Source organism: Coregonus clupeaformis, chromosome 6, assembly GCF_020615455.1.
Source record: "Coregonus clupeaformis isolate EN_2021a chromosome 6, ASM2061545v1, whole genome shotgun sequence".
Taxonomy (NCBI): Eukaryota; Metazoa; Chordata; class Actinopteri; order Salmoniformes; family Salmonidae; genus Coregonus; species Coregonus clupeaformis.
Genome location: NC_059197.1, coordinates 29,751,707 through 29,773,523, shown reverse-complemented (window position 1 = coordinate 29,773,523; position 21,817 = coordinate 29,751,707). Strand labels below are relative to the sequence as shown.

At 43.1% G+C, this 21,817-nt stretch overlaps 3 protein-coding genes across 4 annotated transcripts; all 3 read left to right on the top strand.

The window, feature by feature from the left end:
* Positions 1–5,362: 5,362 nt before the first annotated feature.
* On the top strand, positions 5,363–9,483 carry LOC123489285. Its single transcript, XM_045219979.1, has 6 exons — positions 5,363–5,441; positions 5,532–5,643; positions 5,732–5,955; positions 6,047–6,218; positions 6,352–6,479; positions 6,605–9,483. The coding sequence occupies exon 6, from the start codon at positions 6,932–6,934 to the stop codon at positions 7,862–7,864; it is 933 nt and encodes a 310-aa protein (XP_045075914.1). The 5' UTR covers positions 5,363–5,441; positions 5,532–5,643; positions 5,732–5,955; positions 6,047–6,218; positions 6,352–6,479; positions 6,605–6,931; the 3' UTR covers positions 7,865–9,483.
* Positions 9,484–11,713: 2,230 nt separating this feature from the next.
* LOC123491074 lies at positions 11,714–13,062 on the top strand. 2 transcript variants are annotated; one of them, XR_006661145.1, is made up of 4 exons: positions 11,714–12,227; positions 12,361–12,535; positions 12,721–12,811; positions 12,920–13,062. XR_006661145.1 is itself a non-coding variant. In XM_045220966.1 (2 exons), the coding sequence occupies exons 1-2, from the start codon at positions 11,720–11,722 to the stop codon at positions 12,537–12,539; spliced, it is 687 nt and encodes a 228-aa protein (XP_045076901.1). In that variant the 5' UTR covers positions 11,714–11,719; the 3' UTR covers positions 12,540–12,609. The 2 variants fall into 2 exon arrangements, 1 of the variants encoding a protein (XP_045076901.1); XM_045220966.1 differs by lacking the exons at positions 12,721–12,811; positions 12,920–13,062 and having other exon boundaries at positions 12,361–12,609.
* Positions 13,063–16,190: 3,128 nt separating this feature from the next.
* On the top strand, positions 16,191–17,428 carry LOC123491067. Its single transcript, XM_045220950.1, has 3 exons — positions 16,191–16,388; positions 16,548–16,898; positions 17,020–17,428. Exons 1-3 carry the CDS (start codon positions 16,191–16,193, stop codon positions 17,317–17,319), a joined length of 849 nt encoding a protein of 282 aa, XP_045076885.1. The 3' UTR covers positions 17,320–17,428.
* The last annotated feature ends 4,389 nt before the right edge of the window (positions 17,429–21,817 follow it).

The window sequence follows — 21,817 nt, the reverse complement described above, 5'->3', positions numbered from 1 at the left end:
ATAACCTTACATGCCATCCAGCCCTGTGATATAACATAAACTTACATACCATCCAGCCCCGTGGTATAACATAACCTTACATACCATCCAGCCCTGTGGTATAACATAACATTACATACCATCCAGCCCTGTGGTATAACATAACATTACATAGCACCCAGCCCTGTGGTATAACATAACCTTACATACCATCCAGCTCTGTGGTATAACATAATATTACATACCACCCAGCACCCGTGGTATAACATAACCTTACATACCATCCAGCCCTTTGGTATTACATAACCTTACATACCATCCAGTCCCCTAGGTATAAAATAACCTTACATACCATCCAGCCCTTTGGTATAATATAACATTACATGTATTCCAGCCCTGTGGTATAACATAACCTTACATGCCATCCAGCCCTGTGGTATAACATAACCTTACATGCCATCCAGCCCTGTGATATAACATAAACTTACATACCATCCAGCCCTGTGGTATAACATAACCTTACATACCATCCAGCCCTGTGGTATAACATAACCCTACATACCATCCAGCCCCTGTGGTATAACATAACATTACATACCATCCAGCCCTTTGGTATTACATAACCTTACATACCATCCAGTCCCCTAGGTATAAAATAACCTTACATACCATCCAGCCCTTTGGTATAATATAACATTACATGTATTCCAGCCCTGTGGTATAACATAACCTTACATGCCATCCAGCCCTGTGGTATAACATAACCTTACATGCCATCCAGCCCTGTGATATAACATAAACTTACATACCATACAGCCCCGTAGAATAGCATCACCTTACATACCATCCAGCCCCCCTGGTATAACATAAATTTACATACCATCAAGCCCTGTGGTATAACATAACCTTACATACCATCCAGCCTCTGTGGTATAACATAACCTTACATACCATCCAGCCCCCGTGCTATAACATAACCTTACATATCATCAAGCCCTGTGGTATAACATAACATTACATACCATCCAGCCCCCGTGGTATAACATAACATTACATACCATCCAGCCCCCGTTGTATAACATAACCTTACATGGCCGAAATGGGTGCTCTTGGTCGGATTGGGGTGGAGAGTCAGACACCCCACATGGTAACCATCCGGTTTTCACTAGGAGAACCAGGGACCGGCTCCTGAGTCACACATGGCCGAAATGGGTGCTCTTGGTCGGATTGGGGTGGAAGGTCAGACACCCCACTTCCAATTGGACATGGTATCCCGACGGTTTTCACTAGGAGAACCAGGGGAGGGCTCCTTCAGTCACACATGCCCAGGATGGGTGCTCATGTCCAGCTTGGGGGAGACCCCAAGGTGCTTGTGTGTTGGGGATGGGGGGTGTTGGGGGTGGGGGTGCACTGCCCCCCAGCTGATTTTCGGCCATGGGGTGGCGCCATTTCGCATTTTAGGACGGATTTCAATAGGAGAACCAGAGGAGGGCTCCTTCAGTCACACATGCCCAGGATGGGTGCTCATGTCTGGCTTGGGGAGACCCCAAGGGGCTTGTGGGTTGGGGGGAGTGGGGGTGTGGGTACACTGCCCCCCAGCTGATTTTCGGCCATGGGGTGGCGCCATTTCGCATTTTAGGACGGATTTCACTAGGAGAACCAGAGGAGGGCTCCTTCAATCACACATGCCCAGGATGGGTGCTCATGTCTGTCTTGGTGGAGACCCCAAGGGGCTTGGGGGTTGGGGGTGGGGGGTGGTGGGGGTGTGGGTGCACTGCCCCCCAGCTGATTTTCGGCCATGGGGTGGCGCCATTTCGCATTTTAGGACGGATTTCACTAAGAGAACCAGAGGAGGGCTCCTTCAGTCACACATGCCCAGGATTGGTGCTCATGTCTGGCTTGGGGGAGACCCCGAGGGGCTTGGGGGTTAGGGGTGGGGGGTGTTTGGGGTGGGGGTGCACTACCCCCCAGCTGATTTTCGGCCATGGGGTGGCGCCAATTCGCATTTTAGGACGGATTTCACTAATTAAACTAGAGTAGGGCTCCTTCAGTCATACATGGGCGGGTGGGTGCCCATGGCTGGCTTGGGGGAGACCCCCAAGGGCGGGGCCCACCCGGATTCGTCCACAAGGGGGCGCCACCTGTCATTTTAGGACGGTTTTCATTATGAGAAACAGGGGATGGCTCCTGACTCACACATGGACGTGCTGGGTGCCCATGGCCAGCTTGGGGGAGACCCCAAGGGCCCCCCCCCCCCCCACCCGGATTCGTCCACAAGGGGGCGCCACCTGTCATTTTAGGACGGTTTTCACTAGGAGAACCAGGGGGTGGCTCCTGACTCACACATGGGCGTGCTGGGGGTCATTGCCCGGGCTGGGGGGGGGACCCCAAGGGGGGGCAAACCCCCCTTAACCGTTCACCGTGTAATCGGACGGTTTTCACTAGGAGAACAGCTCCTAGGGGCTGCCTGCTCTGCCCCCCTGTGGACAGGTTCACTCACTCACACAGACACACCTATTCACTTGTGCCTTCTCCCATTGGTCCAGGGTGATCAGGCCTATAATTTGAGACCATTTGGGAAAAGATTAGAGCTTTCTGTCATTTTGAAACGCCCACAGGCAATTTCGCACTATACTGCTGTTTTGAATGTACAGCATAAACCAGGTCGTTTTGAGATTGAATAGCTACTTGAGTTGATTGGTTCTACTGAAATTACCAACAGGCATTGGTCCAGGGTGATCAGGCCTATAATTTGAGACCATTTGGGAAAAGATTAGAGCTTTCTGTCATTTTGAAACTCCCACAGGTATTTTGCTGACATCCATGCAGGCCCACATTGACCTTGTGACCTCTGGAGCTCCATGCATCTTGTTCTACACTCCCTACCTAGTAAAACCCTTTCTCACATGGGCCTGAGAGTACAGCTCATTTGAGACCATTTGGGAAAAGATTTTCTGTCATTGTTAAATGCCCACAAGAAGTTTCACATTATACTGCTGTTTTGAATGTACAGCAAAACCAGGTACACAGTAAAAAATGGGGTGTTAATATTTCAGAGTAAAGTTATTTTAACCCAGATAGAGTATTTTCAACATTTTTGAGAGTAAAGTTGCTCTATCAGTGGAGTTAAAAGTGAGTGTAAAAATCTGCAGATACGCAGTGACAATTTCAACTCTACAGCAGTGATGAATACCCGCCACTCTGCTTTGCTGAAGTTTGGCACGTACGTTGGTGGAGGAAGATTGCGAAGGAGTAGCTAGGCCACAGATATTGCTAGGTAAGTTACATCCCCGTTTTTTTCAACACCAAACCGGTATTTTTTAACTTTACATAATTTTAGAGTTGTGCTGATGTCAAGGTCATATTTTAGGTTCACGAGTTCCATGCGGCGTTCCCCCTTGCAGTGACCTCGTCATCAGCCAGCTAAATTAGCTTGTAAGTTCAGATGGTTGACAGTAATAACTGTTATATGATATACCCATGGAATATGTTTGATATTTTTGTGAATGGCTTGCTGTTTCATATGGCTAAAAATAGGTAACGTTAACTTAGCTAATCAGTTCGTTTGAAGGACACCACCGTTTGGCATGAGCGCAGATTGTGCTTGTCATGCGGTTAGCTAGCTTGCAATCAGTATCGGTAACTGTCTTTCTTTGTGTTGCAATATTTTCACGAATGAAGTTTGTCAGAATGGTAAATACGTAAAATAACGTTCGCTAACAACAAAACATTTATACAGATAGTATTGTTAGCTAACGTTATTGTATAGCTTCCCAGGCTTCCTTACACTAACGTTAACTGTTTTTTATAAAGCTATATATAACGGTAATGTTAGCATGCTTCTGATAGTTAGCCAGCTAATGTTGGTGTTATAAAACGATAACTTAGATCACTGATTTGCATGACGGGTTTGTTTAACATTGCTTAACCATTTTAATGGTTAGCTACTGTTCGAACTAAAATGGCTAATGAGCTAGCTAACTTTGACACATAGCTAGTTATTTGGTAGCTAATGGGACAATGTGCCTCTAAACTTGAACTAGCCTACACCCATTTGCTGCAGAAAATGGCAGCTTAACGTTATATTCAACCAGCACAACTTTGTCTACTTCAGCCTTTGTAATTGCAGTGTAACGTCTAAGTAATGCATAGTGCATTGCGTAGCTAGTACTACTGAGATAAATGGATAGTTAGCTAACGCTTAGTTGAACCAGCACTAAATGATGATTTTGAATATATATTTTCTTTGTTAACAGAGGCAAAATGCTGTTGCGTGTTCAGCTCGGGGAAGAGCAGAAATACGTCAAGCTGTCTGAGCTGACATTCAATGCTTTCTTGAAAGAAGGTAGGTATAATAGGTTAAAGCAATACATATCACCCTAATGACAAAATAATACAGCATTAAGCTATTATCTTATGATATCTATTTAGGTCTATAGTCATTTCTGCTGTGCTTTATATTTTCAGTAACATAAAATCAGGTGCAGATCCTTGTCTTTCATCATTTTGTGAACACATGAGGCAACATTAAGTATGAACTTGGATTCTTGTGAGAAGGGAATGCATGTTTTTCTTTTTTTCTTCTTTTTTTAACAGTGTGTCTAAAATTCAACATACCAGAAAGCAGAAAGCCAGACATTAAGGTGTATGACCAGTCTGACACAGAAGTTGACTCAGATGTTTTTGAAGAATTAGTAAAGGAGTCACCTGGAACTTTCAGAATCATGCTGGGCAATGGACTTGGTATTCATTCATTCAATTAGTTTTTTAGTTTAAAGGCCAGAATGAGAACCTTTATTGTCTTAAAAATAACAGTTTATTGTAATATGTTTCTATGTTTTGCACAAATTTCATAATGAACAGATACCTCTCATTCATCATCATGCTCGGGTACATCTGATGACACCATCATTCTGAATTTCACTGTGTGTGACGATGTTGAAGAAGTAGCGGCTGGCGAAGGAAGCCAGCCTAAAAGGCCATGCCACATAAACTATGAGGCAAAAGCAGTAAGTGGTGAACATTGCTGTTAAGTCCAATCTGAATGTTGTTTCATCATGTGACAGCATTACATATTGTTTTACAATTACGGAAAGCACATTTCTTTCCACCTATAGCTGATTGAAAAAATCCTAACATCAAAGCCTGGTGGTGAACGCATTATGCAAGAGTATGGAAAAACCAAATCTCTGACAGATGCCACCAGAAGACAGATGATCAACATACTTGCTGCTGAGATGACAGAAACACATGGGTAAGCATTAAGCATATAGATGGGCTGTAAAGAAACATTGTTATTATTTTCCGGTTATTAATTATGTAAAATGTGTTGTGCAATATCAATTCAGTGTGATGTTAACTTTGAATTCATATGCTAGGACATCCCCCCCAAAAGTGTCAGAGCACAGGGGATAGTAGCTTTGTTTCCCTATCTAGAAGACCCATACTCACAACATGGATATGTAAGTAAATGGGTTATTGCAACATTATGCACATATTCACTCTATGAAATGGGAATAGTACTCCTTTATAATTTATTTATAATAATATAGGATCATTACTACGATCCGGAGAGTGGTTCCGGATACCTTGCATGGCGATTGAAGACCATACAAAGAAAAACAGCAGAGGAAAGAGGTGCCTCAGTCAGCAAATCTCCTAAAGGTATGTTTTCTGATCAGTGACATGTAATTATAATGGTGACCTGTGAATTGTACAGAAAGGATTTCTTAACACTGTATTTTGTCTTAAGTTGGTGGGCCAGGCCGTGATCGTCAGCCCTTCACCTATGACAGAGAGCCATCTGATGAGGATGTGGAAGCAGCTATTGCTGTTTTGAGACACTCTGCTGATGAAAACACTGTCCGTGAGAAGATGAAAATGACCTTCATATATCGGCAAGCAATGGTCAATGATGAAGCCAAATCATCAGATGTCTTCTCGGTCTTCCCAAGATTTCTGGACACACCAGGACTGGTATGACAACTTAATTCACTGCATCACCAAAAATATCCAATGAAGAATAAGGTAACACTCATTATTTCTGTCTTTGTGTGTTACATTGCAGATAGAACAAGATTTCAGACTTCTGTTTGGTGAGGCCACAGCCAACAAATTCTTGGAGAAGTGGCCAACCACTTTCAAAGCAAAAGTAATAAAGGAAAGCCATGGACTTGTATCCACCACAGAACTCTTGGATTTGATGCGCAATGCTGAGTCAGCTGCTGAAGTTGAGAATGGTATGAATGAACTGTTTTACTTTTTATGTGGATAATGTAGGTGTGCATTATATGTCCATAATGGTGCAAGTTGTGAATAAGAATGTTATGCTACGGCACAATGTTAACCAGGTTTTTATTTACTTATTTGTAGGCTGGGACAGTGACATGTCTGCCATCTTGCTGCTGCTACATTTGCTACCACCATCTGCACAAGGTAGAAAGAGGCCGGGAAAGATGTCTGCATATCAAGCTGTAGATCAGCTCATCAGATTTCAAAAGGTATGCTTAACAGTTGTTTAAAATATATATTCCATCATCTCAATCTTGTGCACAGTTTGAGGTGATCTTATCTATTGTCAGAGGTTAGTCACCAAAACAATTCTGTTGAATGTGTTTTTTTGTAGGTTGGAACCAGTGTGCAGCAGCATCTTGACAACATCACCCAAAGCAGTCAGCCCTACCTTCTCGCCCAGGGATCCACACAGAGCAGCATTCACTCCTACTTCATTGTGGTTGACAAGCATGCTCTTCCATGCAAGGCAACAGGTTCAGTAGGAGCTTTTGACGAAGTCTTTAAAGCCCATTACGTATTTGGTACGTCATACAGTTCTTCCTTGAGCAGCTTTTTCACTTTTGTGCAACCATCTATAACATCGACATGGGGGAAACAAAGGAGACTCCTAGAGTTGCTGAGTTGCGAGCAAGAATGGTGCGTTAGTTGAGATAAAACTATGAAGTGTTTTCTTTGCAAAAGTGACCATGGAAGTCCAAACAACCTTGTTAAGCACCTTAAGATAATTCATGGGCTATGTACAGGCAGGACTCTTTTTCTGAAATGTGGTCAAGAAGGATGCTCACGTTCTTTTGGTAGCTTTTCTGGTTTTAGAAAACATCTTAACAAGTGCCACGGAGAAAGTTTAGTAGATTCTATAGAAGATGATCTTTCAGACCCTCAAAGTACCGTCAACACCAGTAATATTTCTCATGTTGAAGTGTCGACTGAATGTTTAGAGGCTGAGTCAGAGTTATCTTCGCCATACATTGTAAATAGTTGTGCAGCTGTTATTTCTGATCTAAAGGCAGCAGGTGTTGGTCAAAGTACAGTAAATACTGTAGTGATTTCCATGGAAGAGATTGTTCAAGATATTCATCAGCATGCTAAAGAAACAGTGATAAAGCATGTATTTAGTAATGAAAGAGAAACAGAAATGTGCAAGAAAGTTGAGGCGTGTTTTGAGGGGTTAGAGAATCCTTTCACAGTTCTAAATTCGGAATACAAGCGATCAAAATGTATGACTGCCAAGTGGGAAATAGTAGAACCAGTTGAATGTGTGATTGGTTCAAGATTTGACACAAGACGAAATAAAAAGACTGGAACATATGATCAGGTAGTAGTTCAAGATAAATTCATGTATATTCCAATTTTATCTACACTGCAGTCAATATTTAAAAGTCAGTATTTTGCAGAAATGTTGCAAAGCTCAGCTACCAGCAACTCTAGACTGAGAGATATTTGTGATGGATCTTTTTTTAAAGTCACCCCCTGTTCTCAACTGAGAAGCAGACAATACAGGTCCAGATGTTCTATGATGATTTTGAGGTCGCCAACCCATTGGGTTCCAAGCGAGGTATTCATAAATTGGGTGGAGTATATTTTACTTTAAGAAACTTCTCTCCAAAATGGAATTCTTTTTTGGCTAACATACACCTGTGCGCCTTATTTCATACTCAAGATGTTAAACGATATGGTTTTAGTGAAATTTTTGCTCCCATTGTTCGAGACATTAAAGTGTTAGAGAGCGATGGTATTGAGATTCCATTATACAGTGGTTATGTACGTGGCACTGTAGTACAGGTAACAGGTGATAATTTGGGTTTGCATAGTTTGTTTGGTCTGGTGGAGTCTTTCAGTGCAAGGTACTGTTGCAGGTTCTGTTTAGCAGAAAAGGAGGACTTTCAAACAGAATTCTCTGAAGATTCTTCCAAAATAGTTTTACGCACCAAAGATATGCATACTGCTCACTGTCAAGAAATGGCTTGTAATCCATCCCTTCCGTATGTTTTTGGTGTGAAAAGGTCATGCATATTAAATTCATTGAGGTATTTTCACACAACTGAGAACTTCTCAGTTGATGTGATGCATGATGTGTTAGAAGGGGTTGGCCAGTACGAATTGAAGTTATTATTTCTGTATTTGAATGAAAAACATGTTACATCAGGAGAAATACATTCAAGAATACAAAGTTTTGATTATGGTTTCACAGAGAGAAATAACAGGCCTGTGACTGTTAATTTAAGTGAAGGATCTAATGATCTGGGACTGAATGCAATTCACTCCTGGTGCTTACTTAGGAATGTTCCTCTTATCTTTGGAGATTTGGTAACTTCTACTGACCAACACTGGGGCCTGCTTCTTTTATTATTGCAAATAATTAACATTATATTCTCGCCCATGTTATCTCAAGGTCTATGTGTATATTTAAAACATTTGATTGTTGATCACCATACACTGTTTAAGAAGTTGTATCCTCAGAAAAACTTTTACCAAAGCACCATTTTCTTATCCACTATCCCCGCTGCATCCAGAAAATAGGGCCTGTACTTCATAGTTGGTGTATGAGGTATGAAGGCAAACATAATTTTTTCAAAAAACAGCTTAAATCGTTTAAAAATATTACCAAAACGCTGGCAAAAAAGCATCAGAATCATATGGCATATAGTTGGCGAAGATCAACAACTTTTAGTCGGTTAGATATTGGTCCAGGAAAAATGGTGGCTTTAAATATGGTAAAAGGAGGTTCTGAAATTGCTTTGGCAATGCAAGTGCCCAGTAGCATTCAGGTTATGAAGGTTAATTGGGCTAAACATAATGGGTATGTTTATCGCCCACACTTGGTTATCTGTGGCGAAGTTGACTCTGAAGTGCCCTTGTTTTATCAGATTGAGTCAGTTCTGATAATGTGTGAAAAACTGTTACTACTCACAGTGCCTTTAGTTACAGTAACTTTTCAAGAACATTTCCATGCATATGAGGTGATATGATCAAAGCATGATTTAGTTTTTTTTCATGTCGACAACCTGCACTACCCTAGACCTTTTGACATACAAAGGTCATATGGAGGAAATGACACAGCTCTCCTTGTTGTGCCATATTGCTTTCTCTGGTGAACATTTTTATGATGTTATACTTCTGTCATAGACAAGGCAATGGGTGTACAATGTAAATTCACGGACATTGAAATTATACTTTTTTTTTTCAATAAATGTGGGTGCTCTCATCTTGTATTATTGTGCTTTGTTTTATTTGATAGTATTGATATTTCTATAATTCAGTAACACTACATCATATGATTTAAAAAAAAAAAAAAAAACACTGTAGAGAAATGAAAAGTAAATATCATTACACTTTAAAGTGTCATTTTTTGAAGTAAAATTGTAGTTGACTTAACTCTATACAGTGTAATCATATTACTCTCAACAGTGTGATTAAACTACAGTGTTAAATATTTTGACACATTTCATTGTTATTTTTTACACAATATGGAGTAGAATTAACTCTAAAAGTTTTACACTGACCAAAGAGTACATTTTACACTGATTTTGAGTGGGACCAAATGTTATCTGAAACAGAGTTAAATTCAACTCGATAGGAGTTAAATTAACACTTCTGTTTTTACTGTGTAGTTTTGAGGTTGAATAGCTACTTGGGTTGGATGGTTCCACTGAAATTACCAACAGGCCTTTAATTTGAGACCATTTGGGTAAAGATTAGAGCTTTCTTTCCATTTTAAATCACACCAGGCAATATGTAATATAAATCTGATTTGGTTGAAATGCTGGGAAGAACTACTCCACAGTAGATCCACGTTGCCTTTCAACTTTTTTCAAATAGGTTAAATCCTTCCAAAATGTCAAATGTGTGATTAGGCAACCCTATATATATTCTAATGCTGTTACTTTCATTTGAAAAATGTTTAAATGCTGTGTGGATCTTCTGTGGAGTTGTTTTTCCCAGCATTTCAACCTCCCTCCTCCCTGACCCAACAGCATAATGCATGGAGAATGGCATGTTATATATGAACATTCATTTTGAAGACAATTGCCCACCCAAGGTGTTGTCGCCTAGGCCATTGCATCCTTTTCATTGCCCAACGAGACATTCCGAGGAAGGAAGAACTGTTGTTTGACTATGGGGTGTCAAGAAAATATTTTGGTGGAGAAGGATAAGATTTTGGAATGGCTTGACAGCTAGGCCAGTCAGCACGGAATCACCAATAGCTGATGGGACTCAAAAATATCCTTAAACCCCTTTTTAAAATGTACATCTGTAATTTTGGTAATATATTTAGCCATGCATGTTCAACTTAAATTTCAGTTTTGGGTATCTGCACTTTAAAATAAACAACACATTTAAAAGAAAACCTGCATGTTGTTTTTATTTTCATCCTTGTCTATTCAACACACTTTTGGCAGATGCCATCTTGCTAAAAAATGTCTCAGGTGTTGTCAGGCCATTGTAATCTGGGGGAGGTTGGGGTGGACAAGCCACAGAGTTATTCTAGCTTCGTGTGGCGGTTCATTCAGTTTAACCCATCCGAGTTGTTGCCCTTTTTGACAACATTGGTTTAAAGGTTATGCTCTAACTCTGCTCCTGTTTATTCAATTAGCAAAATTCCTTTTGCCACATGTTCAGGGTCACCTGTAGCTCTACAGATATCAATATGAATACAGTACATGGTCCCCTTCATATCTTAAACGGGAAGTTTTAACAATAAATATTATGTCAAATTCCATTGTAACTAATTGCCATTGGAAAGCAGTCAAGTCAGCCATCCCATTGATAAATTCATCAAAAACAGTCAAAGGACAGAACATTTGAAATGTATTTGTACAGTAGAGTATCCCAGTAGTGGACTTTATTAGTTAAAGCCATAGTGTACATTTTTGTAACAGGTATGGAATTGACTGAATGATGAATTGATGTAATGGTAAAAGACTGAATTTGACTGTGAGCTGACAGCAAGGTGAGAGTTGGAGGAGTATTTTAGTGGGAGAAGAGCTTTTTGGAAATAGAATGTGTTTGACTAGAGGCTGACAGCATGGGAGGGGTGGAGGGAGTGGTCTCAGATGTGTTTATAAGCAGCAACTAAGCAGCCTGGAGCATTGTACTTCCTGGATAGCTGAAGTGATTGTGTAAAGGTTTTTATTTACTGTTATTTCACTTTTCAATAATATAGATGGCTCCAGTGCGTTCTCTATTTCGGTAATGTCCACTTTGCTTTAAGGTTGTGGTTGGCTTCAGTCAGCACCTTAGGCAAGTACACAACGTTCGGAACACTGAGGAGAGGATTCTCCTTTGTAATTGGCAGTGGGGCCGTGTCAATATCAGGCAGGAGCGGTGTCCAGTGACAGGATGCTCCTCCCATGTCAGCAGGCTGGACCGGCATATGGACTCCCATACAGAGCTCAACAGAGCACAGAGGAGACAGGCTTTAGAGGAGGTGAAGAGACGTCTGACAATGGAGAGGCTGGCGGCATTGAGGGCGTCGATCCCTGCCATCCCAGTGGCCACCGATTTTGATATTGTGGAGACTGTGAGGCAAGAAGAAGAGGAGGATAACTTTTTAGATACTTTTGCAGAGGAAGAGGAGGAAGAGGGCTGCACATATGATTACTGCCACTGCCAAGCACCACTTTTGAGGCTGCAGAAAGCTGTGAAAGAGAGGGATGAGGCCCTGACCAAGAAAAGTGAGACCATCCAATCCATTAGAGAGGACAACCTGAAGCTGATCTCTAAGCTGCATAGAGTGAGGAAGAGGTACCAGCTACTGAAAAGGCAGATGGGGATTCTCAGGGTGAGTCCGGCAAAGGAGAGGTCGGCAAAGAGGTCCCTCAGCTTTCAGGCCGAGGCAGACACAGCCCAAGAGGAGCTGCAGCTGGACCAAGTGACAGGTTCAGGGGACCAGACAGAGGAGGCTACAGCGTCCGGATCTGGCAGCAAACTTATCTTCCCGGGCTCTGCCATTAGTAAGTACTGTTTCTTTAAATAGTGGCAAGTGTTTGTGTTGGAAAGTTTTTTTTTTTTTTTAAACAGCCTGACTGATTCATGTTGCCTCATGTGATTGTAATTATTGTCTAAAATGTTATGTTTCTTTGACAGGTGTGTTTCTTGAGGGATTCAGGAAGACCTGTGAGGGCCCCAATCCAAATTATAAGCTAAGGGAAAATTGTGCCGGAAAGATCAAAAGGGTAACGCAATTTTTGAACTACATGGCGAAGGATGAGACCTACCAATCCAATCTCATTTTCCTGACTAACCATGACAAAATAAGGGGGTAAGCAGAGTTCTTTCTTTTTAGTCTCATCAGCGTTCATTAACAATGCAGTAATTGATTGTATGATTTGTGTGTGTGTGTGTGTGTGTGTGTGTGTGTGTGTGTGTGTGTGTGTGTGTGTGTGTGTGTGTGTGTGTGTGTGTGTGTGTGTGTGTGTGTGTGTGTGTGTGTGTGTGTGTGTAAAGGTGAAAGACAGCAAGGAAGCCAAGGTGGTTTACAGAAAGACCCTGCTGGAGTGCCAGTCTCTTGCCAAGGCCAAGATCCCAGAAGTGCTGAGTACGTCTTTCTAAATCTGTGATGTCACTGTTATTACACACTTATAAACGTCAGACATGTATAGAGTGCAGTGTAAAGATGCATGTTATTATTTTCATGTCCCCACAGAAACCTTGGAAGAAACAAGGACACAGAAAAATCAGTACCAGTTTAATGGAGACCTGTGGGCCTACTTTCCCTCCATATATGGCCATAGACCGGGCCTGGATAAGAACATGTTGGTGGAGGAGGTGGAGGAGGCTAAATGTGACCATTCTGGGATGTATCTGATCAGTGTAAGTCTAATAACGTACACCTGAATGTGTTTATTTGTTTGGTTGGTTGGTTGGTTGTTTTTGGAAATAATTGCAGTCGCCTTTGCATCATTGAAAGACAGCAAGGAAGCCAAGGTGGTTTCCAGAAAGACCCTGCTGGAGTGCCAGCAGGGTCTTTCTGGAAGAGCATCTGGTCAGAGGGGTGGTGGCACAGGAATCCTCATCTCTCCCAAGTGGACATTCTCAATTTTTCCCCTAACCCATCTGTCTATCTCCTCATTTGAATTCCATGCTGTCACAGTCACTAGCCCATTTAAGCTTAATATCCTTGTCATCTATCGCCCTCCAGGTTCCCTTGGAGAGTTCATCAATGAGCTTGACGCCTTGATAAGTTCCTTTCCTGAGGATGGCTCACCCCTCACAGTTTTGGGGGATTTCAACCTCCCTATGTCCACATTTGACTCATTTCTCTCTGCCTCCTTCTTTCCACTTCTCTCCTCTTTTGACCTCACCCTCTCACCGTCCCCCCTACTCACAAGGCAGGCAATACGCTTGACCTCATCTTTACTAGATGCTGCTCTTCTACTAATCTCACTGCAACTCCCCTCCATGTCTCCGACCACTACTTTGTTTCCTTTTCTCTCTCGCTCTCCTCCCACACTACTCACTCTGCCCCTACACAGATGGTAATGCGCCGCCGCAAACTTCGCTCTCTCTCTCCCACTACTCTCTCCTCTTCCATCCTATCATCTCTTCCCTCTGCTCAATCCTTCTCCCTCCAATCTCCTGATTCTGCCTCCTCAACCCTCCTCTCCTCCCTTTCTGCATCCTTTGACTCTCTGTGTCCCCTATCCTCCCGGCCGGCTCGGTCCTCCCCTCCAGCTCCGTGGCTTGATGACTCATTGCGAGCTCACAGAACAGAGCTCCGGGCAGTGGAGCGGAAATGGAAGAAAACTAAACTCCCTGCCGACCTGGCATCTTTTCACTCCCTCCTCTCTACATTTTCTTCATCTGTTTCTGCTGCTAAGGCCACTTTCTACCACTCTAAATTCCAAGCATCCGCCTCTAACCCTAGGAAGCTCTTTGCCACATTTTCCTCCCTCCTGAATCCTCCCCCCCCCCCCCCTCCTCTCTCTCTGTGGATGACTTCGTCAACCACTTTGAAAAGAAGGTTGACGACATTCGATCCTCGTTTGTTAAGTCTAATGACACTGCTGGTCCTACTCACACTGCCCTACCCTATGCTTTGACTTCTTTCTCCCCTCTCTCTCCAGATAAAATCCTGCGACTTGTGACTGCAGGCCGCCCAACAACCTGCCCGCTTGACCCCATCCCCTCCTCTCTTCTCCAGACCATCTCCGGTGACCTTCTCCCCTACCTCACCTCGCTGATCAACTCATCCTTGACCGCTGGCCATGTCCCTTCCGTCTTCAAGAGAGCGAGAGTTGCTCCCCTTCTCAAGAAACCAACACTCGATCCCACTGATGTCAACAACTACAGACCAGTATCCCTTCTTTCTTTTCTTTCCAAAACTATTGAGCGTGCCGTCTTTAGCCAACTCTCTTGCTATCTCTCTCAGAATGACCTTCTTGATCCAAACCAGTCAGGTTTCAGGACTGGTCATTCAACTGAGACTGCTCTTCTCTGTGTCACGGAGGCTCTCCGCACTGCTAAAGCTAACTCTCTCTCCTCTGCTCTTGTCCTTCTAGACCTGTCTGCTGCCTTTGATACTGTGAACCATCAGATCCTCCTCTCCACCCTCTCCGAGCTGGGCATCTCCGGCGCGGCTCACTCCTGGATTGCGTCCTACCTGACCGGTCGCTCCTACCAAGTGGCGTGGCGAGAAGCTGTCTCCGCACCACGTGCTCTCACCACTGGTGTCCCCCAGGGCTCAGTTCTAGGCCCTCTCCTTTTCTCCCTATACACCAAGTCACTTGGCTCTGTCATATCCTCACATGGCCTTTCCTATCATTGCTACGCTGACGATACACAACTAATCTTCTCCTTTCCCCCTTCTGATAACCAGGTGGCGAATCGCATCTCTGCATGTCTGGCAGACATATCAGTATGGATGACGGATCACCACCTCAAGCTGAACCCTGGCAAGACGGAGCTGCTCTTCCTCCCGGGGAAGGACTGCCCGTTCCATGATCTCGCCATCACGGTTGACAACTCCGCTGTGTCCTCCTCCCAGAGTGCGAAGAGCCTAGGCGTGACCCTGGACAACACCCTGTCGTTCTCCGCCAACATCAAGGCGGTGACCCGCTCCTGCAGGTTCATGCTCTACAACATTCGGAGAGTACGACCCTGCCTTACACAGGAAGCGGCACAGGTCCTAATCCAGGCACTTGTCATCTCCCGTCTGGACTACTGCAACTCGCTGTTGGCTGGCCTCCCTGCCTGTGCCATTAAACCCCTACAACTCATCCAGAATGCCGCAGCCCGTCTGGTGTTCAACCTTCCCAAGTTCTCTCACATCACCCCCTCCTCCGCACACTCCACTGGCTTCCAGTTGAAGCTCGCATCCGCTACAAGACCATGGTGCTTGCCTATGGAGCAGTGAGGGGAACGGCACCTCTGTACCTTCGGGCTCTGATCAGTCCCTACACCCAAACGAGGGCATTGCGTTCATCCACCTCTGGCCTGCTGGCTCCCTTCCTCTGCGGAAGCATAGTTCCCGCTCAGCCCAGTCAAAACTGTTCACTGCTCTGGCACCCCAATGGTGGAACAAGCTCCCTCACGACGCCAGGACAGCAGAGTCACTCACCACCTTCCGGAGACATTTGAAACCCCACCTCTTTAAGGAATACCTGGGATAGGATAAAGTAATCCTTCTACCCCCCCCAAAAAAAAATTGTAAAGTGGTTATCCCACTGGCTATAGGGTGAACGCACCAATTGGTGAGTCGCTCTGGATAAGAGCGTCTGCTAAATGACGTAAATGTGCCCTTGAGCAAGGCACTTAACCCTAATTGCTCCTGTAAGTCGCTCTGGATAAGAGCGTCTGCTAAATGACTAAAATGTAAATGTAAAAAATGTGTGTGTTTTTTCTGTTCAATTTCTAATAGGTGGAGGAACACAAAACAAATAGAGACCATGGCATGGTCCAGATGTCGCTGACAAAGGATGAGTACACTTGGTTTTCAGACTTCCTCAAATTCAAGCACTGCCTCCCAGGGGGGAAAGAAGTCCCAGCACTTCTTTTTCAATTCTACAAGCACTCAGCTCAAGAACCTGCCTGCCTACCTGAGGGAGGTGTGGAAGGAGATGGGTCTGCCTGAAACTCCTACCTTCACTGACCTGCGGACCTCCATTGTCACTCATGTAAGTCAGATTAGATATGAATAGAAGTATTGTAAGATCCTATTCCACTGATGTCTGAAATAATATCAATTATTTTTATTTATTTGTGTCTGTGTGTGTGTGTGTGTGTGTGTGTGTGTGTGTGTGTGTGTGTGTGTCTTTTTTGCTTGTGTCTTACAGGTCAAAAACATGCTGCCGAAGGCTGACAGGGAAAGGGTGGACAACTTCATGTGCCACGACATCCAGACGGCAGATACATTTTATGCCATCAATTTAAATCCGTCCCAAGCCAGTGAAACCAGGGCACTCTTCGAGGCAGCATTAAAGGGAGAAGATACCTCTGTCACCACCGAGAACCAGGCCTCCACCTCTTCAAAAAGAAAGCGGAAGGCAAGAGAGGAGGACTCCCTCTCCGAGGGGAGCACCACCCCCGAAGAGACCAAGGTGATGTACCAGGAGTCTGGCCCGTCCTCCAGGGACTCGGAGGAGGAAGAGGTCGAGGATGAGGAACGGACGGCCAGACAACCTGTGGTAAGATCAGCTATTCCGACACCACACATTAGATTACCAAATGTGCTTGTACACCATGTAACAGTCAAACGTGCATTTTTTAATATATATATGTTCTCTTTTGTGTTTGCTGTGCCTGAAGACACCCTCCAAGTTGACCATGCCTGAGCTGGAGCAGTACCATACCCCGAGCAAGAAGCAGCTCATCCTCAGGCGCCGCATGGTGGTCGCCGTCAGCCCCCTGCTAGTCTCACCCATCAAATTGAAGAGCAAGTCGCCCCTCACCTCCCCCATTGTCACGATGCAAGGTATGCAGCAGCTGAATTCAAATGAAGACCGACTCAAAAAAGCCATTGCCTCAAGGAGGAGGAAGCTGGATGAGAAGGTGCACAAGGAAAGAGGGGAGACTCTTAAAGACTCACTCACATTTACACTGTTCTGATTTTGTGTTGTGTGGTTTTCTATTTTAGTGTGCCTGTTCAGATCATAAAATGTGTGTAATTTATTCAAACTGTCTAATCTATTTTCCATGTTGGTGTGATTCTTTATAATGTTCCAAGGTTTGCTCTGTTTAATAAAAATGTTTTTGAGTAATTTATTGTGTTGTGCTTTTTTAAAGGTTTGGATTTGGTCTGTGTCACTTATATTGCAAGTGTTGAACCTGCACTGTCTTGTCTTTATTTTTTTTAACCAACATTCACAGACAATAATCTTAATCCATTGTGTCTGTGAATGTTAGTAAAAACAATAATCTTAATTAATTTCTCTCTGTTATTTATCAGAGAGAAATTACTTAGGAAATAGTCCATTTCAAAACCTTCTCAGAGTGTGAACACAATGCAGCTGCCAACTAGGTTTATTGTTGGTTTGACTTAGAGTTTTCAGAGGTTTATGTCCTGAAATAATGGTGTTTTTTCAACTTGGTAGCTTCATTTAGCACCTATATCCACTCTATTATTTTGTGTTCCTTAACTTAGTTTGGTTCATTTAAAAATAAGAATGCAATAACATTTTAGTAGACGCTCTTATCCAGAGCGACTTACAGGAGCAATTAGGGTTAAGTGCCTTGCTCAAGGGCACATCGACAGATTTTTCACCTAGTCGGCTCAGGGATTAGAACCAGTGACCTTTTGGTTACTGGCATAACACTCTTAACCACTAAGCTACCTGCCGCCCCTAACACTACTTTACCCTATTCCAAACCCCTTGTGGTATTGACAAATAACAATTCAATTGAACAAGTATCTTTTATAACAATAACATCTTTAATAAAACTTCAAAAATAATTTTCAATACCCAAACCCTTATGGTATTGACAAATAACTATTTAATTGAACAAGTATCTTTTATAACAATAACATCTTTAATAAAACTTCAAAAACAATGTTCAATATAGGAAGAATTGATGACACTTGCGTTGACAATCTAGACAGATTTACACAAAGGAATAATTATTTGATCAACATTCTCATGCAAAAAAGATAAAAACTCTTCTTCTGCGACAGACAGTTCTGCTTGTGTTGTCTGGGTATACCCATCCTGTACATCCCAACCAGCTACACTCCAGTCTGGCCCAATGGGAGATTCCAGCAGTCCTACAATGTCCCATTCGGTCACCATTGGAGGCTGAGGGTTTTTTAATCGAAGAGCCCTTAATTTAGATAGGGCTAGTTCTCTTCTCAGGATGTCAAGCTGCGCTGTGGCTTCTGAATGCTGGAAAAAAACCGAAAAAACAAGAAATGTATGAGGGTTTGATTCTGGTTAAGCAGTTGAACAAACACAAATAGGACTTAAAAATGTATCAAAGCTAAGACTTACATTTAGCCTGTGTACTGTCATCATGTGACGCAACAGCCGTGCATATTTTATTTTGCAAATGGGACAGTGTGTGTTCTGTACTCCTATTTTGCCTCTCACTAAGGCCTAAAGGAAGGCACTTTCCATCGTGTTCATCACTTTGTGGACAATCCTTAAGTGAGAACGAAGGACAGCATAACTTTGCTGACAAATGGGGCAACACAACATTGTTGAGCTCATCTGTGAGGGGAAAATATAAAAAGTCACACCATGCATTGTTTTAAAAACATTTCCCCAACATGACAGCTAGAGCAGACCCCCACCCCTACATACACCTTGCTCTGACTCTCCCCAAAGCTGCACACAGTCTCCCAAGAGTCACACAATAATCTGACAGGCCACTCTGCACAAGCTGAATTTTGAAAAGAGAATTATAAAAACATTTTAAAGGTGTACCTACAAGATGTTTGTCAAAGTTCCTCACTATGAGGAATCTTCAGAGTGTATTTTTCTCTCAGATTGTTAAACTCTGAGTGAATGACATACTCATTTACATGTGAGAAAGCTACTTCGAATACACACAGACACTAGGTGACAAAAGGGGCATGATACAAGTTCAAAAGCCAATCACAGGAGGGGTCAAGAAAAGAGAGAGAAGTGAAGAGCTACATATTTCCACAAAACACACTACTAAATAAACACACCACTTAATGAACACAACTTACATTTACATTTACGTCATTTAGCAGACGCTCTTATCCAGAGCGACTTACAAATTGGTGCATTCACCTTATAGCTAGTGGGTTAACCACTTTACAATATGTTATTTTTGTTTTATTTTTTTGTGGGCTGGGGTAAGGGGGGGTAGAATGATTACTTTATCCTATCCCAGGTATTCCTTAAAGAGGTGGGGTTTCAAGTGTCTCCGGAAGGTGGTGAGTGACTCCGCTGTCCTGGCGTCGTGAGGGAGCTTGTTCCACCATTGGGGTGCCAGAGCAGCGAACAGTTTTGACTGGGCTGAGCGGGAACTGTGCTTCCGCAGAGGTAGGGGAGCCAGCAGGCCAGAGGTGGATGAACGCAATGCCCTCGTTTGGGTGTAGGGACTGATCAGAGCCTGAAGGTACGGAGGTGCCGTTCCCCTCACAGCTCCGTAGGCAAGCACCATGGTCTTGTAGCAGATGCAAGTTTCAACTGGAAGCCAGTGGAGTGTGCGGAGGAGCGGGGTGACGTGAGAGAACTTGGGAAGGTTGAACACCAGACGGGCTGCAGCGTTCTGGATGAGTTGTAGGGGTTTAATGGCACAGGCAGGGAGCCCAGCCAACAACGAGTTGCAGTAATCTAGACGGGAGATGACAAGTGCCTGGATTAGGACCTGTGCCGCTTCCTGTGTAAGGCAGGGTCGTACTCTCCGAATGTTGTAGAGCATGAACCTACAGGATCGGTTCACCGATCATAGGATGCCACCTTTCTAACAAGTCAGTTCGTCAAATTTCTACCCTGCTAGAGCTGCCCCGGTCAACTGTCAGTGCTGTTATTGTGAAGTGGAAACTTCTAGGAGCAGCAACGGCTCAGACGTGAAGTGGTAGGCCACACAAGCTCACAGAACGGGACCGCCGAGTGCTGAAGCGCGTAAAACTTGTCTGTTCTCGGTTGCAACACTCACTACCGAGTTCCAAACTGCCTCTGGAAGCAACATCAGCTCAATAACTGTTAATTGGGAGATTCATGAAATGGGTTTCCATTGCCAAGCAGCCGCACACAAGCCTAAGATCACCATGTGCAATGCCAAGCGTCGGCTGGAGTGGTGTAAAGCTCGCCACCGTTGGACTCTGGAGCAGTGGAAACGCGTTCTCTGGAGTGATGAATCACGCTTCACCATCTGGCAGTCCTACGGACAAATCTTGTTTGGCGAATGCCAGGAGAATGCTACCTGCCCGAATGCATAGTGCCAACTGTAAAGTTTGGTGGAGGAGGAATAATGGTCTGGGGCTGTTTTTCATGGTTCGTGCTAGGCCCCTTAGTTCCAGTGAAGGGAAATCTTAACTCTACAGCATACAATGACATTCTAGATGATTCTGTGCCTCCAACTTTGTGGAAACAGTTTGGGGAAGACCCTTACGGCCAACATCAGTGGGGGACCAACTTCATATTAATGCCCATGATTTTGGAACGAGATGTTGGACAGAGCAGATGTCATGTAGTGTATCTACCTCCATCACTCCAGTATCCTTATAGTATATATATATATATATATATAGTATATATATATAGTATATACTTTAGTATGACATTGGAAATATAGTACTGGAACTGACCCTGTATAAAGCTTGCTTAATTCTCCTGTTTTTGTTCTACCTTATGTTATTTTTAGTACTACTTTGATATTGATTACTGCATTGTTGTGTTTAGAGTTTGCAAGAAAGGCATTTCACTGTACTTGTGCACGTGACATAAAAAAACTTGAAACTTGATTGTAGGAAGGGGTTGATTTTCTTAAATGGATAATTACAACAAACTAACAGGTTGGAAAGTGAAAATCTTAAATAAAAAATAAATAAATGCAATAATCATGGCAAAAACGTTATTGTTAAGAGAGAATTTAACTAGGACTATAACATAATAAAGATTTGAAATATTGAAATATTTTATGGCTTATGTTTCTCATGGAAGTTGTTGAACAACACCCGGGGACAAAGTAAATATTCTTACAGCCACTGAAAAGAAGTGTTCAAAATGTATTTAACTCCCCTTCCAGATCCATATTTGAATATAAGGACACCTGCCTTTATATTTAAAGCCTTTTGGAATCCACATTTTTACACTAAAGAAGAAGTTATATTTAGCTAACTAACCAACAACTTTAACCATGTATTTGAGAGACAACAAGTCCTCATTTTGCAAATGTATTTGTTTTCAATAAACATTGGAGAAGAAAAATAGTTTACATGTTGTCGACAATCTAAGCCAACCCCATCTGTTTTGACTCATAGTTGCGCACACGTCGGTTTTGTTGCTAAGTAACCAACCCATCTATAGCAGGGGTGTCAGACTGACTAATGGTTTTAGTTATTTACTTTCAATTCATTTCAATTAAAACCTAGACAACCAGGTGAGGGCAGTTTCTAACTAATCAATTAAAACCT

What these genes read in the sequence shown, in the direction of transcription:
- LOC123489285 (XM_045219979.1), top strand. Translation starts at nt 6,932, where the DNA reads ATGAAGTGTTTTCTTTGCAAAAGTGACCATGGAAGTCCAAACAACCTT.
- LOC123491074 (XM_045220966.1), top strand. Translation starts at nt 11,720, where the DNA reads ATGGAGAGGCTGGCGGCATTGAGGGCGTCGATCCCTGCCATCCCAGTG. An exon ending in CTTCCCGGGCTCTGCCATTA is followed by an intron (nt 12,228 to 12,360) that starts GTAAGTACTGTT and finishes TTTCTTTGACAG; the next exon opens with GTGTGTTTCTTGAGGGATTC.
- LOC123491067 (XM_045220950.1), top strand. Translation starts at nt 16,191, where the DNA reads ATGAGTACACTTGGTTTTCAGACTTCCTCAAATTCAAGCACTGCCTCC. An exon ending in GGACCTCCATTGTCACTCAT is followed by an intron (nt 16,389 to 16,547) that starts GTAAGTCAGATT and finishes TGTGTCTTACAG; the next exon opens with GTCAAAAACATGCTGCCGAA. An exon ending in GGACGGCCAGACAACCTGTG is followed by an intron (nt 16,899 to 17,019) that starts GTAAGATCAGCT and finishes CTGTGCCTGAAG; the next exon opens with ACACCCTCCAAGTTGACCAT.